The sequence below is a fragment of the Moschus berezovskii genome, chromosome 7 (genome assembly GCF_049115385.1).
Source record: "Moschus berezovskii isolate FMDL1 chromosome 7, NW_MosBer_1.0, whole genome shotgun sequence".
NCBI classification, from domain to species: domain Eukaryota; kingdom Metazoa; phylum Chordata; class Mammalia; order Artiodactyla; family Moschidae; genus Moschus; species Moschus berezovskii.
In genome coordinates this window covers 107208746-107232090 of record NC_142466.1, presented here as the reverse complement: position 1 = coordinate 107232090, position 23345 = coordinate 107208746, and the positions used below count along the sequence as shown (strand labels likewise).

General features: G+C 39.9%; 1 protein-coding gene across 1 annotated transcript in view; it reads left to right on the top strand.

Annotated features, from left to right (window-relative positions):
* The window catches only part of SVEP1 (sushi, von Willebrand factor type A, EGF and pentraxin domain containing 1), a 204172-nt gene that overhangs the window by 158449 nt on the left and 22378 nt on the right, over positions 1-23345 (top strand). The window contains exons 37-40 of the mRNA XM_055427567.2: positions 9523-10195; positions 11953-14744; positions 17305-17530; positions 20185-20340. Of these exons, the coding sequence (XP_055283542.2) occupies positions 9523-10195; positions 11953-14744; positions 17305-17530; positions 20185-20340 (3847 nt within the window). The remainder of the gene's footprint in view (positions 1-9522; positions 10196-11952; positions 14745-17304; positions 17531-20184; positions 20341-23345) is intronic.

Below are 23345 nucleotides of genomic sequence, written 5' to 3'. Positions count from 1 at the left end.
TTAAAGGGCATGAGGCCATTTTTATTAAAGTGATTCATATATGCAAGAAGTGCTATGGCTTTATCAGTATTTTCTGTATCATTTTTGGGCATCCCAGAAGCTCAGTGGTAAAGAATCTACCTGCAATGCAGGAGATGCAGGTTTACACCCTGAATTGGGAAAATCCCCTGGAGAAGGAAATGGCAACCCATTCCAGTGTTCTTGCCTGGAGAATCCCATGGCCAGAGGAGCCTGGTGGGCTACAGTCCACCAGGGGTTGCAAGAGTCGGGCACAGCTGAGCACACATACACCTATCATCATCATTGTTATGTAGAGAGATGACATTTTAATAATATAAGGGAAACTCTTTTAACCAAATTAGTAGAAAGTACATACAGTCACAAATCACTACCACTCATTTTTTTTTCTAAAAGAAAAAATATTATTAGCTATTAAGAGATAGCTTCATGTTTTTGAAAGTAAAACTTGGTGCGAGGAAGAGCAGTTTTGCCACTTTACATACATTTATTCATCTTTCAAGTGTCATGAGGGTGGCCAGACTGGAGAGCTTCTGTCTTATTCCTTTTTTCTGGGCAAATGTCTAATGAAATATTTAAATATACAAAAGAGCACAGAGCCAAATTAAATAATCTGTATTAAAATTACCTGTATATCCACTGCTGAGATAAAATAGCATGTTAAATTTTTGCCATAGTTATTGCATATTTCTTTTTATAAAAAGAAATACAATATTATATATGTAACTGGAAGCCATTCTCACCACCTGCTCTTTCCAAAGTCAATGTATATCTTTTCTGTATTATATATGTAGGTCCTCATAAATATTCTGTTGATTTATGTGTTTTAATTTTTGTATATGTCGCTTCATATTCTGAGTATCATTTTGAAGCTTGATTTTCATTTAACATATTTTTTCTATTTATCTCTATTGACACATTGGAAAAATCCCCAATGCTGGGAAAGATTGACAGCTATTAGAGAAGGGGGTGGTAGAGAATGAGGTGGTTAGATAGTATCACCTACTCAATGGACATGAATTTAGGCACTAAAGGAGATCAATCCTGGGTGTTCATTGGAAGGACTGATGCTAAAGCTGAAACTCCAATACTTTGGCCACCTCATGTGACGAGTTGACTCACTGGAAAAGACTCTGATGCTAGGAAGGATTGGGGGCGGGAGGAGAAGGGGACGACAGAGAATGAGATGGCTGGATGGCATCACCGACTCGATGGACATGAGTTTGAGTGAACTCCGGGAGTTGGTGATGGACAGGGAGGCCTGGCATGCTGTGATCCGTGGGGTCGCAAAGAGTCGGAAATGACTGAGCGACTGAACTGAACTGAACTGAACTGGAAGATAGTAAGAGACGGGCAAGGCTGGCATGCTGCATAGTCCATGGGGTTGAAAAGAGACACGACTTAGGGGCTGAGCCTAATGTATAACTGTTGATACATGTAAATCAACAGAATTCATTTTAATTTCCTTGTAAGAATGCACAATCTCTAAATTACCCATTTCCCTACTGGTAGAGGGTTAATTGGTTTCTACTTTATTTGCTGACACAACGGTGCTCATGTAAACATCCTTGTACAGGTCTCCTGGTCCATAAAAGGAAGTATACCTCTGGCCTACATACTAAGAGTTGGAATTATTGGGTCATGGAAATTGCTTTTTCCATCCCCCTCCTTCCTTTTGGGTTTAATGCTTCTACTTCCTGAATTACATCCTTTATATTCTTCTTTTGGCATGTACTTCAATCTTTGTCTGAAAATTAATAGTATTTTACCCTTGCTCTTGAATTATAATTTAGCTGGGTATACATGCATGCATGCTAAATTGCTTCAATCATGTCCAGCCCTTTGTGACCTACGGACTGTGGCTCACCAGGCTCCTCTTTCCTTGGGAGTCTCCAGGCAAGAACACTGGAATGGGTGGCCATTTCCTTTTCCAGGGGATCTTCCCTACCCAGGGATCGAACCTGCATCTCTTATATCTCCTGCATTGGCAGGCATATTCTTTACCACTTATGCCACCTGGGAAGCCCCCAGCTGTGTATACAAGTCTACATTAATAGTTTACTTCCATAAACATTTTTTAAGATGTTATTCCATTGTCCCATGACTTCTTGGGAAGTGTTTCTGTTTAAGATTCCATCAATCTAATTTAGTGGTCCTTAATGCATCACCGACTCTGTGGACATGAGTTTGAGTGTACTCCGGGAGTTGGTGATGGACAGGGAGGCCTGGCGTGCTGTGATTCATGGGGTCGCGGAGAGTCGGACACGACTGAGCGACTGAACTGAACTGAACTGAACTGAACTGAATCAGGGGCAGTATTGCCCTTCAGGAGCATTAGACAAGGTCTGGAGGTGTTTCTGATGTCCCAATTGAGGGGAAGATGCTATTAGCAGTGAGCAGATATACTCTGGGGATGCTGCGAAAACATACTACAATGCCTAAGAGAGACCCCCACAAAAAAGATTTGTCTGGTCCAAAATGTCGGTAGTGCTGAGGCTGAGAAAATGGTTGAATTGTTCCTTTATACACAGTGTGTTTTCCCTTTGATTTTTTTTTGTCTGTCTTTGTTGTTTTGGTGGTTCTGTGTTATGACTAAAGCTGCATTGATTGTCATTCATCTTGTTCAGGGCATACTGTACTTCTTACATCTGAGGATTTGTATCTTTCACGAGTTTTAGAATAAACTCTTTTTTACTCCACTGTTCTTCACGTTCACTTTTCTGTTTCTAGGTATATATTAGTTTTGTTAGATGTGTACTAGAGCTTCTGTTTCCGTTTTCCTCGCTCATTTATCTGTCACATTTTCCATGTCTTTAAGCACTTGGGTTGCATTTGGGCAATTTCCTAATTTATATCTTCCAGTTCACTAGTTTTTCTTTCTGTTGTCTATAATCTGCTTTTGAACTGTGCCCATTATTTTAAACTTTTATTTTCTATACTTTTATTTTTAAAATTACTCTTTATTTTTCAAGTGTCTTTTTACATAGTCTCTTCTTTTTAAATAGAATTTTGAGGCTTTTGTCTTTAATTGTTTGAACGTATTTATTTCATATTATTTTTTAAATTCTAGACCACTTTTTCTATTATCTCAATTTATTGGTGCCCTCATTTTGCTGTTTGTCTGTTGACCCATTCATGATGAAAAATATGCATTTTATAGTTTTATATTATATCCTTATAGTATTGGGGTTTGTTTTATCTATGACAGTTCTTTAATGGTCTGAGTATATGGACTGTTTTTTCTACTACGTACCCCAGGACTGTCACCAACCAAAATCCAGCTTTACATTTATTTATCGGTTTGAAGGCTTTCCATACAAAATGATTGGTACAATGTCGCTCAGTCGTGTCCGACTCTTTGTGACCCCAGGAACTATATAGTCCATGGAATTTTCTAGGCCAGAATGCTGGAGTGGTAGCCTTTCCCTTCTCCAGGGGATCTTCCCAACCCAGGGATCAAACCCAGGTCTCCTGCATTGCAGGTGGATTCTTTACCAGCTGAACCACCAGGGAAGCCCAAGAATACTGGAGTAGGTAGCCAATCCCTTCTCCTGCAGATCTTCCCAACCCAGGAATCAAACTTGGGTCTCCTGCTTTGCAGCCCCATTCTTTACCAATGGAACCATCAGGGAAGCCCGATTGGTATAAATCCTATCCTCAAATCCACATGAGATGCAGCCCTGGGTTCTGCTACCTTAGCTGGAGCTTTGTTTTTCTAACCAGATTCCCAGCAAGTGCAGGGATCTCACTTGTCATATCACTGGGCCTCAAGGTGCAAATTTTCTAGTGAATATCCTTTCACTGAATGTCCTTCCAGGACATAGAATCATGCCAGAGACTCAGCTATTACTCTCTACTTCAACCCCAAGTTTATATATAGTGCCTCTACTTCCCTTCCTGTCCAACCCAAGGGCAACCATAGCATTCATTCACGGACTTTTCTGTGTTTAATTTCCTCTTCATTTCTGGCACATTGGTGTCAGCTTAGCTATGCATTTTAAATAATTTTTGTTGTATTTCATCAAGTATTACATAGAGGCGGTTTTCAGACTATATTATAGCCAGAACAAGAAACCATTGCGTGTCCTTATCACTTCACCTCTTTTTCATCTCTTCCCTCACGAGGGAAAGTGCATGGAACATGCACTGTGTCTGTTCTATTCCAGGACAGAATCACTGTGCTCATGTCATGGCTTTTGTGTGCTGTCATCTCCTCCTGTTTCCTGAAGTGCTGTTGGCCTGATAAGAACCTGTTTTCCCCTCTTCTCCCTTGGGCTGCCTAACACAGGCCACTGCCCTGCACAGTGTGTGAGCTACCCACTCCTGCTTATTGGGTGCACATACACAACTTCTTGCTTTGGTCTCAGTGTTTTTGTCGTCTTATGTCGGTGTTGTGCTTTGCATGAGCCTTTCCTTGTATTAAGAAGGGACAATATCCTCTCAAGATAAGGATGGAAGAGCAGAGACTTTAGGAGCCTAGAGTAGTAAGATGAATGGCAGAAAAGGAATGTCTCATTTCTGTCTCCTGCCCTGAAAATGGCCTTCCAAATCCATCTTTTATCAAAACATTACACTGGAGGATTTTATTTATCATTGATTTCCCATTTTCCTTTTCATCCTTATGTATTCTCTCTTGGTAAGAAATTCAATAGGAAAGAAGGATTATTGACAGCCTAGCCTCCTGATAGAATGTTTCCCTTTTGAGTCTTCTCAAATAAAGACTTTTAAAATTCAATTACTGTATATACTACAATAACATTTTTATAATGTTTTTCAATTGTTAACAGAATTACTTACTGATGCAGATTTATACTTTCTGCTGATCTTATTAAATTGCAGCTCTTTAAATATCTAGTATGCTGCTCTTTTAAGACTTCTTAAGATAAGGGCTAATAACCCACTCACAAACCCACTCATAAAGTCTTCTCATAAAGCTGCCCAGATCAATTAGTAAGTGTTCATGCCATGAATCAAACCACTGAAAATTGCATCTGGAGGTTACTCTGCCCATTTTCAAGGAATTTTTTTAATCATTCCAGAAGTGTGATGATTCATTACAGCTGGTTCATCCTAAAATGTTCCTTCTATGGCATCACTATAATATCAGTGGACAGTTTTCTTTGGAATTACAGAAATTTTTCCTTGTTTTAAAATATATATGGCCTGGTTTTAAATAACAGACTTCAAGGGTGTCCCCATTGTTTTTTGAATGAGACTACAAAATGTCACACAGAATAAAATTAAATATTTCAACGTTTTAGATTTTTACCAATTCCAATTTTTCCTGTTTTGGTAGCCAACATGTATAGGCTGTATCTTACCATCAGTATAAAACGTCATCATTTTTAAATGATTCTTTCACATAAGCAGGTTAACTATATCCTCCAGAAAGCTGAGCACTCATTTAGATTTCTACCATAATGGAATGATGTGGCAGTTTGATCCAAGACTGGTTATAGTTCTATCTAGGCAGTAACTACAGATTAATTCCTCTTTTTGTCATTCAGAGAACATACGCTTCTTTAGCATCTTAAAAGACTAACTGATGTATCTTAGAAGACAGTTATTTTTAATAAGCTCCTGTCCTCATCCTCATTGAATGTTTTATCTCGTCTAAAGCACTGGCTTTATTTCCACCTTTTGAAGTTATTCAGTATAAATTTCTCTGCTTCTCTGAAATGCCAGCCATTCAAGTTTTGATGGCTTGGTCCCAAGGTTCTCCTACAAACGAATCACTGGAGCTAACTGAGAGGTTTCAAAAAGGGATCCCAGCCCTTCATACATTCCCAGGACTTAAAAACAAAAAAATGCTACACTCTGGTTAAGATGTCAAGCTCGCAGCACTGGAAGTGAAGGTCTAGGAAGACAGACATTTCAGCCAGCTCAACCTCAAGTCTGCCTTTCTCTTTCTCATAAATGGAAGTGATTGCAAGTCTGTTCACTCTCAGAGTCCTCCGAGCCTATTCCAATAGGCCTGTAGCCATTTTTGAACTGTGACACCCAGAGCTGAATGCACACTGACACATGCAAATTAGAACATAACTACAACAAAGAAACACTAAATTTAGGGACTGGTGCACGGTACTTCGGAGAAGGCAATGGCAAGCCACTCCAGTACTCTTGCCTAGAAAATCCCATGGATGGAGGAGCCTGGTAGGCTGCAGTCCATGGGGTCGCTAAGGGTCGGACACGACTGAGCGACTTCACTTTCACTTTTCACTTTCACACATTGGAGAAGGAAATGGCAACCCACTCCAGTGTTCTTGCCTGGAGAATCCCAGGGATGGGGGAGCCTGGTGGGCTTCTGTCTATGGGGTCACACAGAGTCGGACACGACTGAAGTGACTTAGCAGCAGCAGCAGCAGCACGGTACTTAAAACATAACTGTTTATTTCATCTCTCTTCTTCTCTTTCTGAATAAATGAGTCTCTGGAGATACAGTAACCCTTTTAAGGATGTCACCATTGACTCACTCAATTCGTTTGATGAACCTAAAGTCTTTAACACTGGCTGCCACTAAGCCAGGTTTCCCTCTGTGCAATTTTTCTTTGTTATCTATATATAGGACCTCCATTTTATCTTTGTTAAATATTACCTTGTAAAATTAGAAACACTGAACTGGACTATTAAAACCCTCATCCTTCACCCTACAGTTATGTGTTGTTTACAAACCAATGGGCTAAGAACAGTTTTGTGGCCTTCACAAGATAGGAAATGCCCAGCTAGCTTACTTCTGTTAACCAGTACTCTGGGTCATCCAGTTAATAAACCACTTAAATATCTTTCTTTTCTAGAAACATTTTGTCAGCTAAAATCTTATGAGATGCTTTGTCAGAGCAAGTGTCAAAAACAGTTTCCAGTTCATTTGTGCCTGCCACACTTTCACTCATTAGCCTTCAGAACCTGTCAAAAACACATGAGATCCTAGTGACCGCTGCTTCCTTTTCCAGATGTTCATAAGCCATTCCTATTTGTAAGTTCGCAGAAGGCCCCAGCTGTACCACACTCCCATTCCTTTGCCCCTGTTACTTTTCATCCTTTGCTGCTTTTTTCATGACTCCTCTCAAAAGCTATTTCATCTGGGACACAGATGTGTAAACAAGGATAGGCACACCTTGTGCACAAGGGATTCTAGCACATAGCATCGCCTCATTGTCCGATGAAGGACTCAGTGTTGATTGAGAGTGATAAAGAAAAGTCAAGACAAAGGGATGGTGTCCATTCTAGGAAAGTAAGGATAGTATCAAAAATGCATTCTTTAAATTCATTTGTTCAAAATACAAGTATTTAGTGATAATCTCCCACTACATTGCAGAATTGCTTTTTTGCTGTGATTTTCCCATTAGGAAAGAGTAATTAGTGGAGATTTTCCAGCAGATCAGAGGTCAGAGGCCTAACAAAATGCTGCCAGATTACAAAGCACTGTTTCTGTGTCCTTAAGAGGCTTTGAGGAATAAGGAAGGTTCTGGAGGCAGAGGCTTCTGCCTCAGATCAGCTAGTCTCATGACATAAAGGAGGCAGTTTATAGATGGCGCAGTGGATCCTCATAAATCAGGGATGTCTCAGGTGATGTCTGTAAACTTCAGCCAATCAAATATAGTAGCAGCATTAAAGGACCTTGTGAAAATGATGATGCATGGTTCAGAGTGTTCCAAGGACGTAAATTTGTGCCATAAAAATAGAAAACATCAAGAATGTCTACAAATGGAGCACGTTCTACACAGTAATAGCCGAAGCTAGGAACTCAGACCTTGGACAGTGGATTTTTAATAATAAAATTAAAGTTTTAATATACTATCTTTGTATATCTTTCCGGACCCTTTAAGATGGAAGCCGTCTAACAGTTTATTAAGTTCAGATTCTTATACAAAGAACTGAGCTAATCCACAACACTGAGCTCCAGCAGACCCCAACTGGAGACTCCTTAGTTATTGAGTACAGCTATGAGTATTTGCTTTGAGACCATTTCTCCCCACAGCATAATATATGATTATTATAGGTAGGGAGGTTACAAACATCTCTGGTGTTGCTCAATCATTTCTTATCTGATCTCTGTTTTCTATAGATTTCATAAATCTTACCAACAAAGATAAAGAAATTCCACCCTCTCTATCATACGTGAAATTGGAGATGTTAACTAACTGATGATTTAAGAATCTGCTGAAGAGTCAGTCAAATAATTTGTACTAATAACACTGACATACAGTTTCCACAGGATCCCCACCGTCTGTGATGTAACTGACCTCATTTTAAGGAGAGAAGAAGAGAGAGAAGACAAAAGTGTTAGAATTCAGTAAACCAAAATCAGATCCTAACTCTTCTGGTTGCATCTGTGTGATTCTCAGCAGATTATGTAGCCTTCTGAACCATCACTGTAAAATGAAGAAATTAATATGTCTTCAGTTCAGTTCAGTTCAGTCGCTCAGTCGTGTCCGACTCTCCGTGACCCCATGAATCACAGCACGCCAGGCCTCCCTGTCCATCACCAACTCCCGGAGTTCACTCAAATTCATGTCCACAGAGTCGTTGATGCCATCCAGCCATCTAATTCTTGGTCGTCCCCTTCTCCTCCCGCCCCCAACCCTTCCCAGCATCAGAGTCCTTTCTAGTGAGTCAACTCATCACATGAGGTGGCCAAAGTATTGCAGTTTCTTAGCAGAGTTCAATTGCTACCAAATTATTTCAGCCCCCTTACCCTTCAATAGTATCAGAACGACGGACCAATCAGATGTTAGGCATTCCTTTCAATCTCCCCATCCTCTTTCTCTTCAGTAAGAAAGTGAAAACGAAAGTCAGAGTGTAATAATTCTAATACTGCATATCCTAATATTGTGTTCTACTTCATTGAGATAGTACTTGAGAATAATTTAAGATTTTTGTAAGTCATCAGTCTACCATCATATATGGTGAAAAGCCTTGTGCGTAAAAAAGACTGAGAGTTATTAAGCAAATGTATTTGTGCTGGTCAAATAGCCATATTCAGACACAACTTTTAATGCTAACAGTGTGGTTAAGGCCTTAGGAAACGTTGGAGACTGAAATTATAATTTCTCCTTTAAACTTTATTGATTATAAGTAAGAGAATAACTAAGAGTTACATAGAGGCTGCCTATGGTTCATCAGAGCTTTTAGGACTAATGATCAAGTCAAGCAACTGAAACTATCTGGAGACAGATGAAGTTCCAACTAAGTTGAATCAAACAGAACCATAACTTATTCCTCATTTTTATTTGTAAGAAAATGTATAACAATTTTTAGAGTTTCTTAAATAGCAAAAATCCACTTCCTTTCTGAACAAGCCCTAGTATTATTACCAAGATGTGTATCTTAAATGAAGATGATTTGGTCAATAAACTCAAATTCAAACAGTAAATATTGTTTTAAAGGATAAAGAATAAAAGTAAAGTCATTGTTGGAAAGACCAAAGATAAAAAATAAGAAGATGCAAACACCTTTTCTCAAATAATATACTTGGTTACTGTTTCTTTCTCCCCGACTTAATAGCTACACCCTTGCCGGTCCTGATACTGTTGAGTGCCTGGCCAATGGCAAGTGGAGCAGAAGTGACCAACAGTGTCTGGCCGTCTCCTGTGACGAGCCGCCCAGCGTGGAACACGCCTCCCCAGAGACTGCCCATCGGCTATTTGGGGACATTGCGTTCTACTATTGCTCAGACGGCTACAGCCTGGCAGACAACTCCCAGCTCCTTTGCAATGCCCAGGGCAAGTGGGTTCCCCCGGAAGGTCAGGCCATGCCCCGTTGTATAGCTCATTTCTGTGAAAAACCCCCTGCTGTTTCCTACAGCATCTTGGAATCTGTGAGCAAAGCAAAATTTGCAGCAGGCTCAGTTGTGAGCTTCAAATGCATGGAGGGTTTCGTGCTGAATACCTCAGCAAAGATTGAGTGTCTGCGAGGTGGGCAGTGGAGCCCTTCCCCCATGTCCATCCAGTGCATCCCTGTGCGCTGTGGGGAGCCGCCCAGCATCATGAATGGCTATGCAATTGGATCAAACTACAGTTTTGGAGCCGTGGTGGCTTATAGCTGCAACAGGGGCTTCTACATCAAAGGGGAGAAGAAGAGTGCCTGCGAAGCCACAGGACAGTGGAGCAGCCCCATACCCACATGTCACCCTGTATCTTGCAGTGAACCACCGAAGGTTGAGAATGGCTTTCTGGAGGTAAGAGACTGATTCACAAGTGTCCCTGGCTTTCATCACTGACAGGGCCAGCCCACTGTGTGGCTTACTCAGAAGCAGGGGTGGAAGGAAGTCCAAGGAAGAGGGGATATACTTATACATGTTACTGATTGACTTTGCTGTAGAGCAGAAACTAGCACAACACTGTAAAGCAATTCTACTCCAATTTTTTTAAAATGCTTGAAAAAGAAGCAGGGGCATATAATTGAAAAAGAGACTAAATCTATAGGCAGTAAATATTGGAGAGAATTTGACAGAGGTTATAAATCCTTTTAATCTAGAGCTTTCTACCTTCTGCTAGGATATAGACACTTGAAATACTTTTTAGCAGTATCTTAGTGCTAACCATGAAGTTATAATAAAACCGTTTTAAGAAAATATTATTTTGCTTTATAAAAGTTGTTGCAAGATGGATGTATTATTTATTTTTATAGAAATCAAGGTCGAAAAGGAACCTAGAGAAATCTGTTATCATCTCTAATTTTTAGACACAAGGTAGGGCAGTAGACAGCTTTTGCGATTTTCTTTTAGGGCACCTAAAGGTAATTTTATCAGGACAAAGCATTATATCGTATCCACAAATGTCCTCCTTTCTCATTAATATGTGTCTGCTCATTAAATCTATCAAGAAATCAGAAATAAGAATCTATTCTCCCAAATCAAAGGCCATTTTAAGCAGATTATATTCTAATTAAATAGTTTTTAAAAATTCACACATGCGTATAGCACCATTTCTCTTTTATATTTTAAAACAGTGAAAGCCTTTGTCTAAGACCTTTGTTCAGATGTATTAACTTTCCATTGAAATGAGAGTGTCTAGTATATGTAAGAAGGCTTTCTTCATTTATTCATTTAACATATATTTCTGGAGCTCCAACTAGGTATCAGGTAAGTGATCGAGATCTAGTATTTAATAATTCGGAATAGGTCTGTGATTAGGTCCATCATGGTGTTTACGTGTATGTGGGGTACCCAAGAAATAAATAGGTAAACAAAGTAAATAATTATGTCCAAATACTGGGAGGGTTACTGCAGCGCAGAAGCTAGACTTTACCGTGATCACTAACGAAAGAACCATTGTAATGTTTTTAAAGTTTTCATAACTCATTCATCTTAGTATGGCCTGAAATGATCTATTATCATATTATATACTTATATGTCTGATTGTTGAGATCATGAATATTATATTTTTTGTTTAAAAGATAAAATGCTACTTTTTATTTTCCACCCTTATGTTATGGCAGCAATTTTTTTAAAGTGCATTAAAAATGAATGCAAAACTCTGACAATAGATCCATACCCATTAAAAAATTTTTAACAGCACAGATGTATCTTTGTGTTGTGCATGTTTTCTTTTCTGTGAGTAAAACAACAAACTATAACATTGTGAGATTTTTTGAATTTACCAAGCAGTTTATAATTTTTGGTATTGCTCCATCTACTCATCAATCAATTTAGAGGCTTGATATTTTACTTATTATGGTCCTACCACTGTGGCTAATATTTCTGCTGTAGGGACTGATGACTTAATTTGACCTTCTACTATCCTTTTCATTTATTTAAATTGAAACGATAGAGTGGGCCTATTGGAAACATGTAAGTCCTCATTTGCTTATGTTTTAATTGATTTATTTTAACACAGGCATTTTAGTTTAGTTCTTCACTATGATTCGTTGTATTTTGTCAGTTATATTGTCTGTTATACAAACTGTGTTTAATTGTCTCTCCCTGTTATCCAGCATACAACCGGCAGGACCTTTGAGAGTGAAGTGAAGTACCAGTGTAACCCAGGCTATAAGTCAGTTGGAAGTCCTGTGTTTGTCTGCCAGGCCAATCGCCACTGGCACAGTGATTCCCCTCTGTCATGCATCCCTCTCAACTGTGGGAAACCTCCCCCGCTCCAGAATGGCTACACAAAAGGAGAAAATTTTGAAGTCGGGGCCAAGGTTCACTTTTTCTGTAATGAGGGTTATGAGCTTATTGGTGACCATTCTTGGACATGCCTGAAATCTGGCAAATGGAGTAAGAAGCCAAATCAGAAGTGTGTGCCTGCCAAGTGCCCAGAGCCACCCCTCTTGGAGAACCAGCTCGTATTGAAGGAGTTGACCATGGAGGTGGGAGTGGTGACATTTTCCTGTAAGGAAGGGCACGTCCTCCAGGGCCGCTCTGTCCTGAGATGCTTGCCATCCCAGCAGTGGAATGATTCTTTTCCTGTTTGTAAGATGGTTCTGTGCCTCCCACCTCCCCTCATTTCCTTCGGTGTGCCTGCTCCTTCTTCTGCTCTTCATTTTGGAAGTACTGTCAAGTATTCTTGTGTGGATGGGTTTTTCTTAAGAGGAGATCCTACCACCTCCTGCCAAGCTGATGGTACGTGGAGCTCTCCACTTCCAGAATGCGTGCCAGTAGAATGTCCACAACCTGAGGAAATCCTCAACGGCATCATCGATGTGCAAGGTCTCGCCTACCTGAGCACAGCTCTGTATACCTGCAAGCCAGGCTTTGAGTTGGTGGGCAATACCACCACTCTTTGTGGAGAAAATGGTCACTGGCTTGGGAAAAAACCATCCTGTAAACCCATTGAGTGCCCAAAGCCCAAGGAGATTTTGAATGGCAAATTATCTTACACAGAGCTACACTATGGGCAAACCATTACATACTCTTGTGACCGAGGCTTCAGGCTCGAAGGTCCCAAAGCCTTGACTTGTTTAGAAACAGGAGATTGGGATGTGGACATCCCATCTTGCAATGCCATCCACTGTGATCCCCCACAACCCATTGAAAATGGGTTCGTAGAAGGTGCAGATTACAGCTACGGTGCCATGATCATCTACAGCTGCTTCCCTGGGTTCCAGGTAGCTGGTCACGCCATGCAGACCTGTGAAGAGTCTGGATGGTCAAGCTCCATCCCGACATGTGTACCCATCGACTGTGGTCTCCCCCCTCACATTGATTTTGGAGACTCTACTGTGGTCAGAGATGGTCAGGGATATTTTAACCAAGAAGATGACATGATGGAAGTTCCTCATGTGACTCCTTACCCACCTCATCATCTGGGAACAGTGGCTAAAATCTGGGGAAACACGAAGGGGTCTCCTGCTATGCATTTGGCAAAATTTCGATACAACACCCTGGTTTCATACAGCTGTAATCCGGGATACGAGCTCCTGGGGAACGCTGTGCTGATCTGCCAGGAAGATGGAACTTGGAATGGCAGTGCACCATCATGCATTTCAGTTGAATGTGACCTGCCCGTTGCTCCTGAAAATGGCTTTCTGCATGTTACAGAGACGACCACGGGCAGTGCCGTACAGTATAGCTGCAAACCTGGGCACACTCTGGTGGGCTCCGACATCAGACTTTGTCTAAGGAACAGAGAGTGGAGCGGTGCTTCCCCACGCTGTGAGGCCATCTCATGCCCCAAACCAAATCCAGTTACGGATGGCTCCATCCAAGGAAGTAACTACTCGTACCTGAGCGTGTTGTACTATCAGTGTAATTCTGGGTATGTGCTGAATGGCACCAGCAGGAGAACATGCCAGGAAGATAAAACTTGGGATGGAGACGAGCCAATTTGTATTCCCATGGACTGTGGTTCACCCCCAAGCTCAGCCAATGGCCAGGTACAGGGAGAGGAATATACATTCCAGAAAGAGGTTCAGTACACTTGCAACCCAGGCTTCTTGCTGGAGGGGGCCAGCAGTCGCGTCTGTCTTGCTGATGGAAGTTGGAGTGGAAACACTCCCATCTGTGTGCCCGTCCAGTGTGCTCCCCCATCACAGGTGGCAAATGGGGTGATGGATGGCCTGGACTATGGCTTTGGGAAGGAAGTGATGTTCCACTGTCAGGATGGGTATGCGTTACACGGGGCTCCCAAACTCACCTGTCAGTCAGATGGTAACTGGGATGCCCAGGTTCCTGTCTGTAAACCAGTCAACTGCAGCCCTCCTGAAGATCTTGACCGTGGCTTCCCTAATGGCTTTTCCTTTTATCGTGGGGGGCAGATAGAGTACCAGTGCTTTCCCGGTTATAAGCTCCATGGAAGTCCTTCAAGAAAGTGTCTCTCTAACAGTTCCTGGAGTGGCAGCCCACCTTCCTGCTTGCCTTGCCAGTGCTCCCAACCAACCATTCAGAGTGGAGCTGTTAATGGGACAGATTTTGGTTGTGGAAAGGCAGCTCAGATTCGGTGCTTCAAAGGCTTCCAACTCCTGGGACTCTCCGAGATCACCTGTGGAGTCAATGGCCAGTGGAGCTCCGACTTCCCACGCTGTGAACACCCTTCGTGTGGTTCTCCTCCAACGATAGCAAACACGTTCATCATTGAGAGGGCTTCATTGGAGGAAAATGTGGTAACTTACGCCTGCAAGCCTGGGTATGTCATCCGAGGCAGTTCCGATCTGATTTGTACAGAGAAAGGGATGTGGAGCCAGCCTTACCCAGTCTGTGAGCCGCTGTCCTGTGGACCTCCACCATCTGTCTCCAATGCAGTGGCCACTGGAGAAGCACACACCTATGAAAGTCAAGTGAAGCTCAGGTAACACCGCAGCTCTAGAGTCTCCAAGGGGCGCAGACAGGAGGGTTATAAAATGAAAGGTGATAAATCAGAAATTAAGCTAGTTGGGAAGAAAATATCTTCTCTGGGCTGTTCTCTGAAAACTGAGGCTTTTAACACTTGGCCTTATTCTGCCCATAATTATCCATAGATTGGCTTGTAAAAGTAAATTTCCACATTTTCAGATTATAGTTTCTAATCCAGTTATCATAATTAACGTATTCTGTTGAGCTTCTTGGACCAGCAAGATCCTTTAACTAGCTTTCAGTTCAGTTCAGTTCAGTCACTCAGTCGTGTCTGACTCTTTGCAACCCCATGAATCACAGCACGCCAGGCCTCCCTGTCCATCACCAACTCCCGGAGTTCACTCAAACTCATGTCCATCGAGTCGGTGATGCCATCCAGCCATCTCATTCTCTGTCGTCCCCTTCTCCTTCTGCCCCCCATCCCTCCCAGCATCAGAGTCTTTTCCAATGAGTCAACTCTTCACATGAGGTGGCCAAAGTATTGGAGTTTCAGCTTTAGCATCAGTCCTTCCAATGAACACCCAGGACTGATCTCCTTTAGAACTAGCTTTAATACCTATTAAATCACAGGCTCTTTTTTGACTGAAACACTGGTAAATTTCTTTGGTATCACCTAAGAATTGTATTCATATATGTAAATATTGGGGAAATAGGGCAAAAATTGAAGAATTCAGGTCAAAAGTCATGTACTTTCAACGGGCAACATAAACAAAGTGATAGTCTTAAGAGTATGTCTACCCTATGCTATCTGAGCAAACAAAGCATTTAATGCACCAATGGTGACTTTTTGCTGAAAAATTCTCTATTTAAAATGTACTTAAAAAAAAAAGATGAGAAAATATGGAATGAATTTATAATTTAGATTTTTATTGGAATAAATGCCTGTAATGTGCAAATATATCTCAGCCCTCTAAATCAATTTAGATTGTATTGGTGTCTCTGAAGGAATTAGGGATTATTCTTCACATATTGGCTTCTTAAGTTTTATGAATAATAACTCTTCTTAAGCCTGTCTGTTGTAGACATTTTAGTCCTTCATTTTCTCTTACTTGCAGTAAGAAACAGACCCAAGGGAAGACTGTCAGTGAAATGAAAGCTAAGGAATAGTGGGTTATGCACCAAGAAGAAAAACAAAAATTATTCCTACTTTTGAAGTGCATTTGCAGTTTTCTCTTTGGTTGTTCGTGTGTCAGATAGCTTGAGAAATCACAATACCACCTGCTTCCTTAGACTCTCCCGTTTGTTATTCCTTGTGTGTTGACTATCTTCAGATCTTCACTTGTTAGTAAACCGATCATTCCAAGTTTGCAAACCTGTGACTGTTACCTAGCCTGATGGCTTGTGAAATTTTGAAAATATACCCACCCAATAAATATTAATTAAATGGTTTCAGTATAGTGGTAAAAGCAGGGCCTCTAGAGCCAGATTCCCTAGGCAAGAATCTCAGCTCTGCTGCTTCCTGGGGAAGTTATTTAATCTCTCTAGCATCAGTTTCTTCACCTATAAAACGGAAATAAAAATAATCATACCTATTCATAGAGTTGACACAAAAATGATTTAATATCTGTAGAGCAATTGGAACAGTGAGTGGAATTTAATAAATATTCTGTAAACATTTGTTGAATGAAAAAAATGCAAAATTTTCAAAATCATTGAGAGTTTAGAGTCAGATTGACTTGAGTTTGAACACCAATACTACTGTTACATGATCAGTTCAGTTCAGTTCAGTCGCTCAGTCGTGTCTGACTCTTTGCGACCCCATGAGTTCCAGCACGCCAGGCCTCCCTGTCCATCACCAACTCCCAGAGTTCACTCAAACTCATGTCCATCAAGTCGGTGATGCCATCCAGCCATCTCATTCTCTGTCGTCCCCTTCTCTTCCTGCCCCCAATCCTTCCCAGCATCAGAGTCTTTTCCAGTGAGTCAACTCGTCACATGAGGTGGCCAAAGTATTGGAGTTTCAGCTTTAGCATCAGTCCTTCCAATGAACACCCAGGATTGATCTCCTTTAGAATGGACTGGTTAGATCTCCTTGCAGTCCAAGATCTAAACAAGATGTTTAATCTAAACAAGATTAAAAGACACACACTGTGTAGAGGACTTAGAACAGTGCTTGGAACAAAATAGATTCCCAGTAAATACTAATTGTGCTATATTCTTACTAGTATCTGAGCTTATTTTGAACCTTGTCTAGAATTTCTTGAACTGTTGGGTATTTTCAGAATAAAAATGAATTCAATAATGGTATTATCCAGAGCAAAGGTAAATCATGTCAACAAAATTGAAGGCAAGTTTAGACGTGGCTCCTCTTTAATGTGCATAACTGAGGATTGATCTGATTATCGTTGTTATCCTGGTGTTTTTGCAAGGCAACACCATCTCCCTGACATTTGAGTCCATTTTAATATATCATATAAAATGTCTGCTGGGCTTTGTAGCAACTTCTTGAATCCAAGAACAAGTTACCAACTACATTGCACTCCATTTAAGGCACTTGCTTTTCTTTTCTATTGCAGGTGTCTAGAAGGTTATATGATGGATACAGATATAGACACATTCACCTGTCAGAAAGACGGTCGTTGGTTCCCTGAGATAATTTCTTGCAGTCCTAAAAAATGTCCTCTACCAACAAATGTAACACATATACTTGTTCATGGAGATGATTTCAGTGTGAATAAGCAAGTGTCTGTGTCATGTGCAGAAGGGTATACCTATGAGGGAGTTAATACATCAACATGTCAGGTAAGATTTTCTTAATTAGAACATGTAGGGTGTAACTCATCTATATATATATTATACTATATGTGAGTGTGTGTGAGTGTGGATATATATGTAAGTGTGTCTTATGCTGTGTGTGTGCTTATGGATATATGTGTAAGTGTATAAGTAAGTGTGTGTATAAGCGTGTGGATATAGATATAGATATATCCACACAGGGAGTATCTTGCTATCCTGAAAAGAGAAAATGCCTCAAGTTTCCAATCCTGTCAAAGAATTTGAGGAGTTAATTCATAGAAATATAAAAACATATATTTATTTCCAATATTCTCATTTTTAAAAATAAGAAAGTGCCAAGGGTACATGAAAAGTACCAAAGATAGATAAAATGTTCAGATATCTATAACAAATGATTCATGACAGATTAACCATGTGAATGCTTTACACATAGACAGTCTGTGCATAGAAATGAGCCCTGATTGTTACCACATATGTTTCTGGTTGTAGTAGAAGAGCAGAGGCAAAAGAAACAAATTGGAGTCAAATTCTGCCTCTGCTTATGTCACTTTATAAAGTTACTTAGAATTGCTTAGCTTCTATCAGCATGACATTCCTAATCCAGTCTAATTAGAGATTATCAGATGACTGCAGCCCTGAAATTAGACACTTGCTCCAGGGAAGAAAAGCTATGACAAACCTAGACAGCATATTCAAAAGCAGAGACATCTTGCTGACAAAGATCTGTATAGTCAAAGCTACCGTGTTTTCAGTAGTCATGTATGGATGTGAGAGTTGGACCATAAATAAGGTTGAGCACCAAAGAATTGATGCTTTTGAATTGTGGTGCTGGAGAAGACTCTTGAGGGTCCCTTGGACTGCAATGAGATCAAACCAGTCAATCTTTAAGGAAATCAACCCTGAATATTCATTGGAAGGACTCATGCTGAAGCTGAAGCTCCAATACTTTGGCCACCTGATGCAAAGAGCCGACTCATTGGAAAAGACACTGATGCTGAGAAAGATTGAGGGCAGGAGGAAAAGGGAATGACAGAGGGTGAGATGATTAGATGGCATCACTGACTCAATGGACATGAATTTGAGCAAACTCCAGGAGATAGTGAAAGATAGGGACGTCTGGTGTGCTTTAGTCCACGGGGTTGCAAAGAGTCAGAGGCATTAGTGTGAAATTTTTTAGATGGAGAAATGAATGAAATGGAAGAAATTGTCAAAAGCAGATCCTAATAAAGGAATCATGACAATTTTTCCCAGTAGGGGAAAAGTTAATATATGCTAAAATAAACTCCAGATACATCAAAAGAAAATAATACTGTGTAGCTTTTAAAAATTAATGGTAATACCTAGAATAATCTGTGCAAGACATATATTTATTGAAGCATTATTTACAGCATTGAAAATTAGATATAATGTATATTTCCTACATTAGGGGAATGGTTAATTATGTGACAGGTGTATGTTAATATATATAAAATTACTCTGGGCTCATCTGTAGAATAAAGGGTTTAGTCTCAAGTCCTGTTTCGATTGCTATTCAACTCATATGCTATTTCCTCAAAGAAAACCATATAAATTAGCAAGAGAATAACTGTCTTCAAGGGAAACATCTGTGTGCACCTCTTTGTACACCCCAAAAGAAGACTGGAAAATGTTAATACTAATTGTGGTGGTGGGGGAATAAAGTAAATATGTGTGTGTGTCAGTCACTTAGTCATGTCCAGCTCTACGACTCCATGGACTGCAGCACACTAGGCTTCCCTGCCCTTCACTATCTCCCACAGTTTGCTCAAACTCATGTCCATTGAGCCAATGATGCCATCCAACCATCTCATCTTCTATCACCCCCTTCTTCTCCTGCCCTCAGTTTTTCCCAGCATCAGGATCTTTTCCAATGAGTTGGCTCTTTGCATCAGGTGGCCAAAGTATTGGAGCTTCAGCATCAGTCCTTCCAATGAATATTCAGGGTTGATATCCTTTAGGATTGACTGGTTTGATCTCCTTCCAGTCCAAGGGCCTCTCCAGCACCACAGTTTGAAAGCATCAGTTCTTCGGTGCTCAGCTTTCTTTATGGTCCAGCTTTCACATCCATAAATGACTACTGGTAAAACCATAGCTTTGACTCCACAGACCTTTGTTGGCAAAGTAATGTCTCTGTGTGTGTTGTTTTGTTTTTTTTTAATTTTGTGACTTGCTCACAATATGTCATAGAATGTTTTCAAGTATTCATGTTGACATGGAGAAAAGGAAGCCATCTTTTTAAACTTTGGGCGGTATGCCTAAACGTGTCTATTTCTTATCAGCTTTAGATTAAAATGTAGAATTATGTAAAATATAAGGGTGTATTAAGTCATGGAATATTTGTATCTACCATACAGTTCTCATCATAATGAAGACGTACTTGGTGTTATTGATTATTTTTAAAGGATTTTATTAGGAAGAAAATGCTTGTTTTTTGAGTTTCAGAAATGTCTAATATTGTTTACTGATGACCATCTGATAATTAATGTGTGTTTAAGGTCAAAGATAATGAGTAGCAGTAGTAGCAGCAAGTTCTAGGTCCTTTGACTATCATTTGAGGATTTTCCTGTTATATGAGCAGTATTTGCAGACGTCTTCATTCATGTACACTAATTCCTAAGTGTAATTTATAATTTGTTATTTAGCTTGACGGCACCTGGGAGCCCCCATTTTCTGATGAATCCTGCAGTCCAATTTCTTGTGGGAAACCTGAAAGTCCAGAACATGGATTTGTGTTTGGCAGTGAATACAACTTTGAAAGCACAATTACTTATCACTGTGAAACTGGCTATGAATTAGAGGTAAGCAAACAAATTGTTTAACTAGAATTAATTTGTTTTTCCAATATACTTAGGAATATTTTTAGTATTACACCATTTTATCTCACTGATTTGGGTCCTAAAAGATTTTTTTACACTTTTTTATACATTGTTGCCTTATAGCTTAACCTTTTCTTGGAAGTATTTGAAGTGACTTATAATTTTAAAAAGCAGAATAAGTTTCAGATTAAAAAAACAAAGCCATGAAAAAAATGGAGTTTACATACCCGCCCCAAGACTGATATTATTACTTTAGTTGGTCACTTAAACCTATGTTTTGGCCTCCTGTTAACCATATTTTGCATAATCTGTCACCATGGGGCAGTGTCTACAGGGATTTAAGTATGCACAACTAGAATTTCCTCAAGACATGGGCTCAAATACGTTGGAGGGTTTTTTTTGAGATGCCAGGTTCCCTCAAGGTAGTTATAGCCTGAAAAAAAAAATCATCAGAGCTGTTTTAACCAAATGATGGGTCTCAAAATCATGCCTGCCTGGTTTCCTATTAGCAGCACCAATTTACTCTGGTGGGAATGCTGCCATCAAAACATGATCACATCATCAAACTTGAAATATAAGAGGCCTTTTTAATATTGTATAATATTGCCCTTTGATTTTTCAGGAAGCTATATTCCCTGTTTTTGTTTTTATAATGGTATTAAATGTAGGTTTTGAGAAGTGTTCATTGCCAAAGATTTGTTAAATGTGTATGGTGTGTTCCATTATTTTCCTGCTGACCATAGAATCAGAGAATTTTCATAAGCAAGGTCCATGAAAGATGAAACTAGGCTTATGTGGATCTTGTTTTATTTCCTCAAAAGATTCTTTTTTAGGGGAGAAAAGGATGATAATGTAATGGTTGATGGCAGTTGGAGAGCTTTTCTGTTTTTGAAACTCAGTTCTTCATGTGAGAGTACTAACCTTGCGTTTTGTTAAGAAGAAAAGTGGTGTAAAATCTAAAGCAAACTGATGGGTCATTAAATTTGAGGAAGTGGATAATTTACCTTAAAATTTTTGGAAATATCCCAGCGGTAACCACAAAATTGAAAGAGATGTTGTAGCAATTGTTATTATTCCAAGCTATATGTTTGAAGCACCTGAAAGACTGTCTCTAAATATTTATGTCCAGTTATTTACAGAAATAATCAAATTCAGGTCTGGAACATGGTATGTAAAAGATTAGCCTAGAAAATCTTTATCATATGAGATAGGAGGGAATCTATCAAAGGCAATATATTAAATTAAAAAAGAAAACTCAGGAGACAGAGTTCCCTGGTGGCTCAGAGGTAAAGAATCCACCTGCCAACGCAGGAGACATGGGTTCAATCCCAGGGACAGGATGACCCAACATGCCGGGAAGGCAACTAAGCCTGTGTGCCACACCTATTGAGCCTTTGCTCTGGAGACCAGGAGCTGCATCTGGTGAAACTCTCACTCCAGAGTCCATGCTCTGCAACAAGAGAAGCCTGTGCACCCCAACTAGAGAGTAACCCCCGCCCAGCGCAACTAGAGAAAAGTCCATGCAGCAACAAAGATCCAGCACAGCCAAAAATAATAAAGTTTTAAAAAAAGACCTCAGGAGCCAATTAGATAAGGCTCCCAAGATGGCCAAGATTAAACCTTTTTAGTGTCAGTAAGGGTAATAACTTTAATGGACACATCAAATACGCCATGAATGACAGACTCATAATGATACTAAAAGATTATTTGGTAACTTTTAGGGGATTCCCATGAGCAAATTCAATATTTTGAAAGTACAACAAAAGGAGGAAAAGTATCTTTTCAAGGCTAACTGAATGACTCTTTGAGACCCCATGAACTATACAGTCCCTGGAATTCTCCAGGCCAGAATACTAGAGTGGGTAGCCTTTCCCTTCTCCAGGGGATCTTCCCAACCCACGGATCAAACCCAGGTCTCCTGCATTGCAGGCAAATTCTTTACCAGCTGAGCCACCAGAGAACCCCCAACTGAATGACTAGATAACCAAATAGTGGATGAACTCCAGTCAATAATGATAGAATTCAAATCTCAGAATTTGCAACTCCTATGAATTAATGGATTTAGGTTTTCATCAGCATGGCTACTGATGTCAAATAATAATAATAATGGAGTCAGACATTATGCGTCTAAATGGAAAAACATACCATTAGGGGGAAAGCCTTACCATAAAAAGAACTTTTGAATTTTTGCATTTCTTAACAAGTTCCCCTAGTACCAAGTGTCAGTGGCTGGGAAAGAATAGGGACTTAGTCCCAGCAGACCTCTGTTGCAGGCTTTCTGCTTTTTCTGGTTGTAGAGATGCTGGGGAACCTCTCTGAGCCTCTGTTTCATCCTGTCTGCAGTATGTGATAACCACCACATAACCTTGCAGTAACCAAAGTTACCGCAAGGATTAGTGATAAAATAAAGTGGCAAGCACTACACTTTATATGTCTGAGCTCAATAGAGGGTAGTAATTGTCATTACTCCTAGTATTCATATGATTACCAAAGTCAGACAAAGCAGTTAAGACAACTAATGTAAATCTTGGTCAGTTTTTCTACTCTGTAAATGTTATCACTTTTATATAAGGATTACCAACCTTTTTGAGACATCTAAATCCCCCAAATGTCACTACACATGCGATTGTCTCAAAATATAAATCCCTACAGGCAACTGAGGAATAAATCAAAATAAAGAACACAAAAATGGGATAATCATGTTCTAAAATTGCTGTTAATGAGCAGTAAAGTGGTTTCTATGATGATGCTAAAAATTAATATAGCTATCGAAGTTAATTGTTGATTAAGCAGATATATTATGTCAAAAATAGTAACTTGGTGCTAATCTGGATCTAAAACTCCAGCTTTATCATCAAAAACAAAATATGTATAGGAATAGAGAGAGAAAAAAGAGAGAAGGGAAAGTAAATAATAAATCATAAAATGATAAATAGTAAAATTTGCAACTTTTTACAGCAATAGCTACAGAAAATAGAATTTTATTG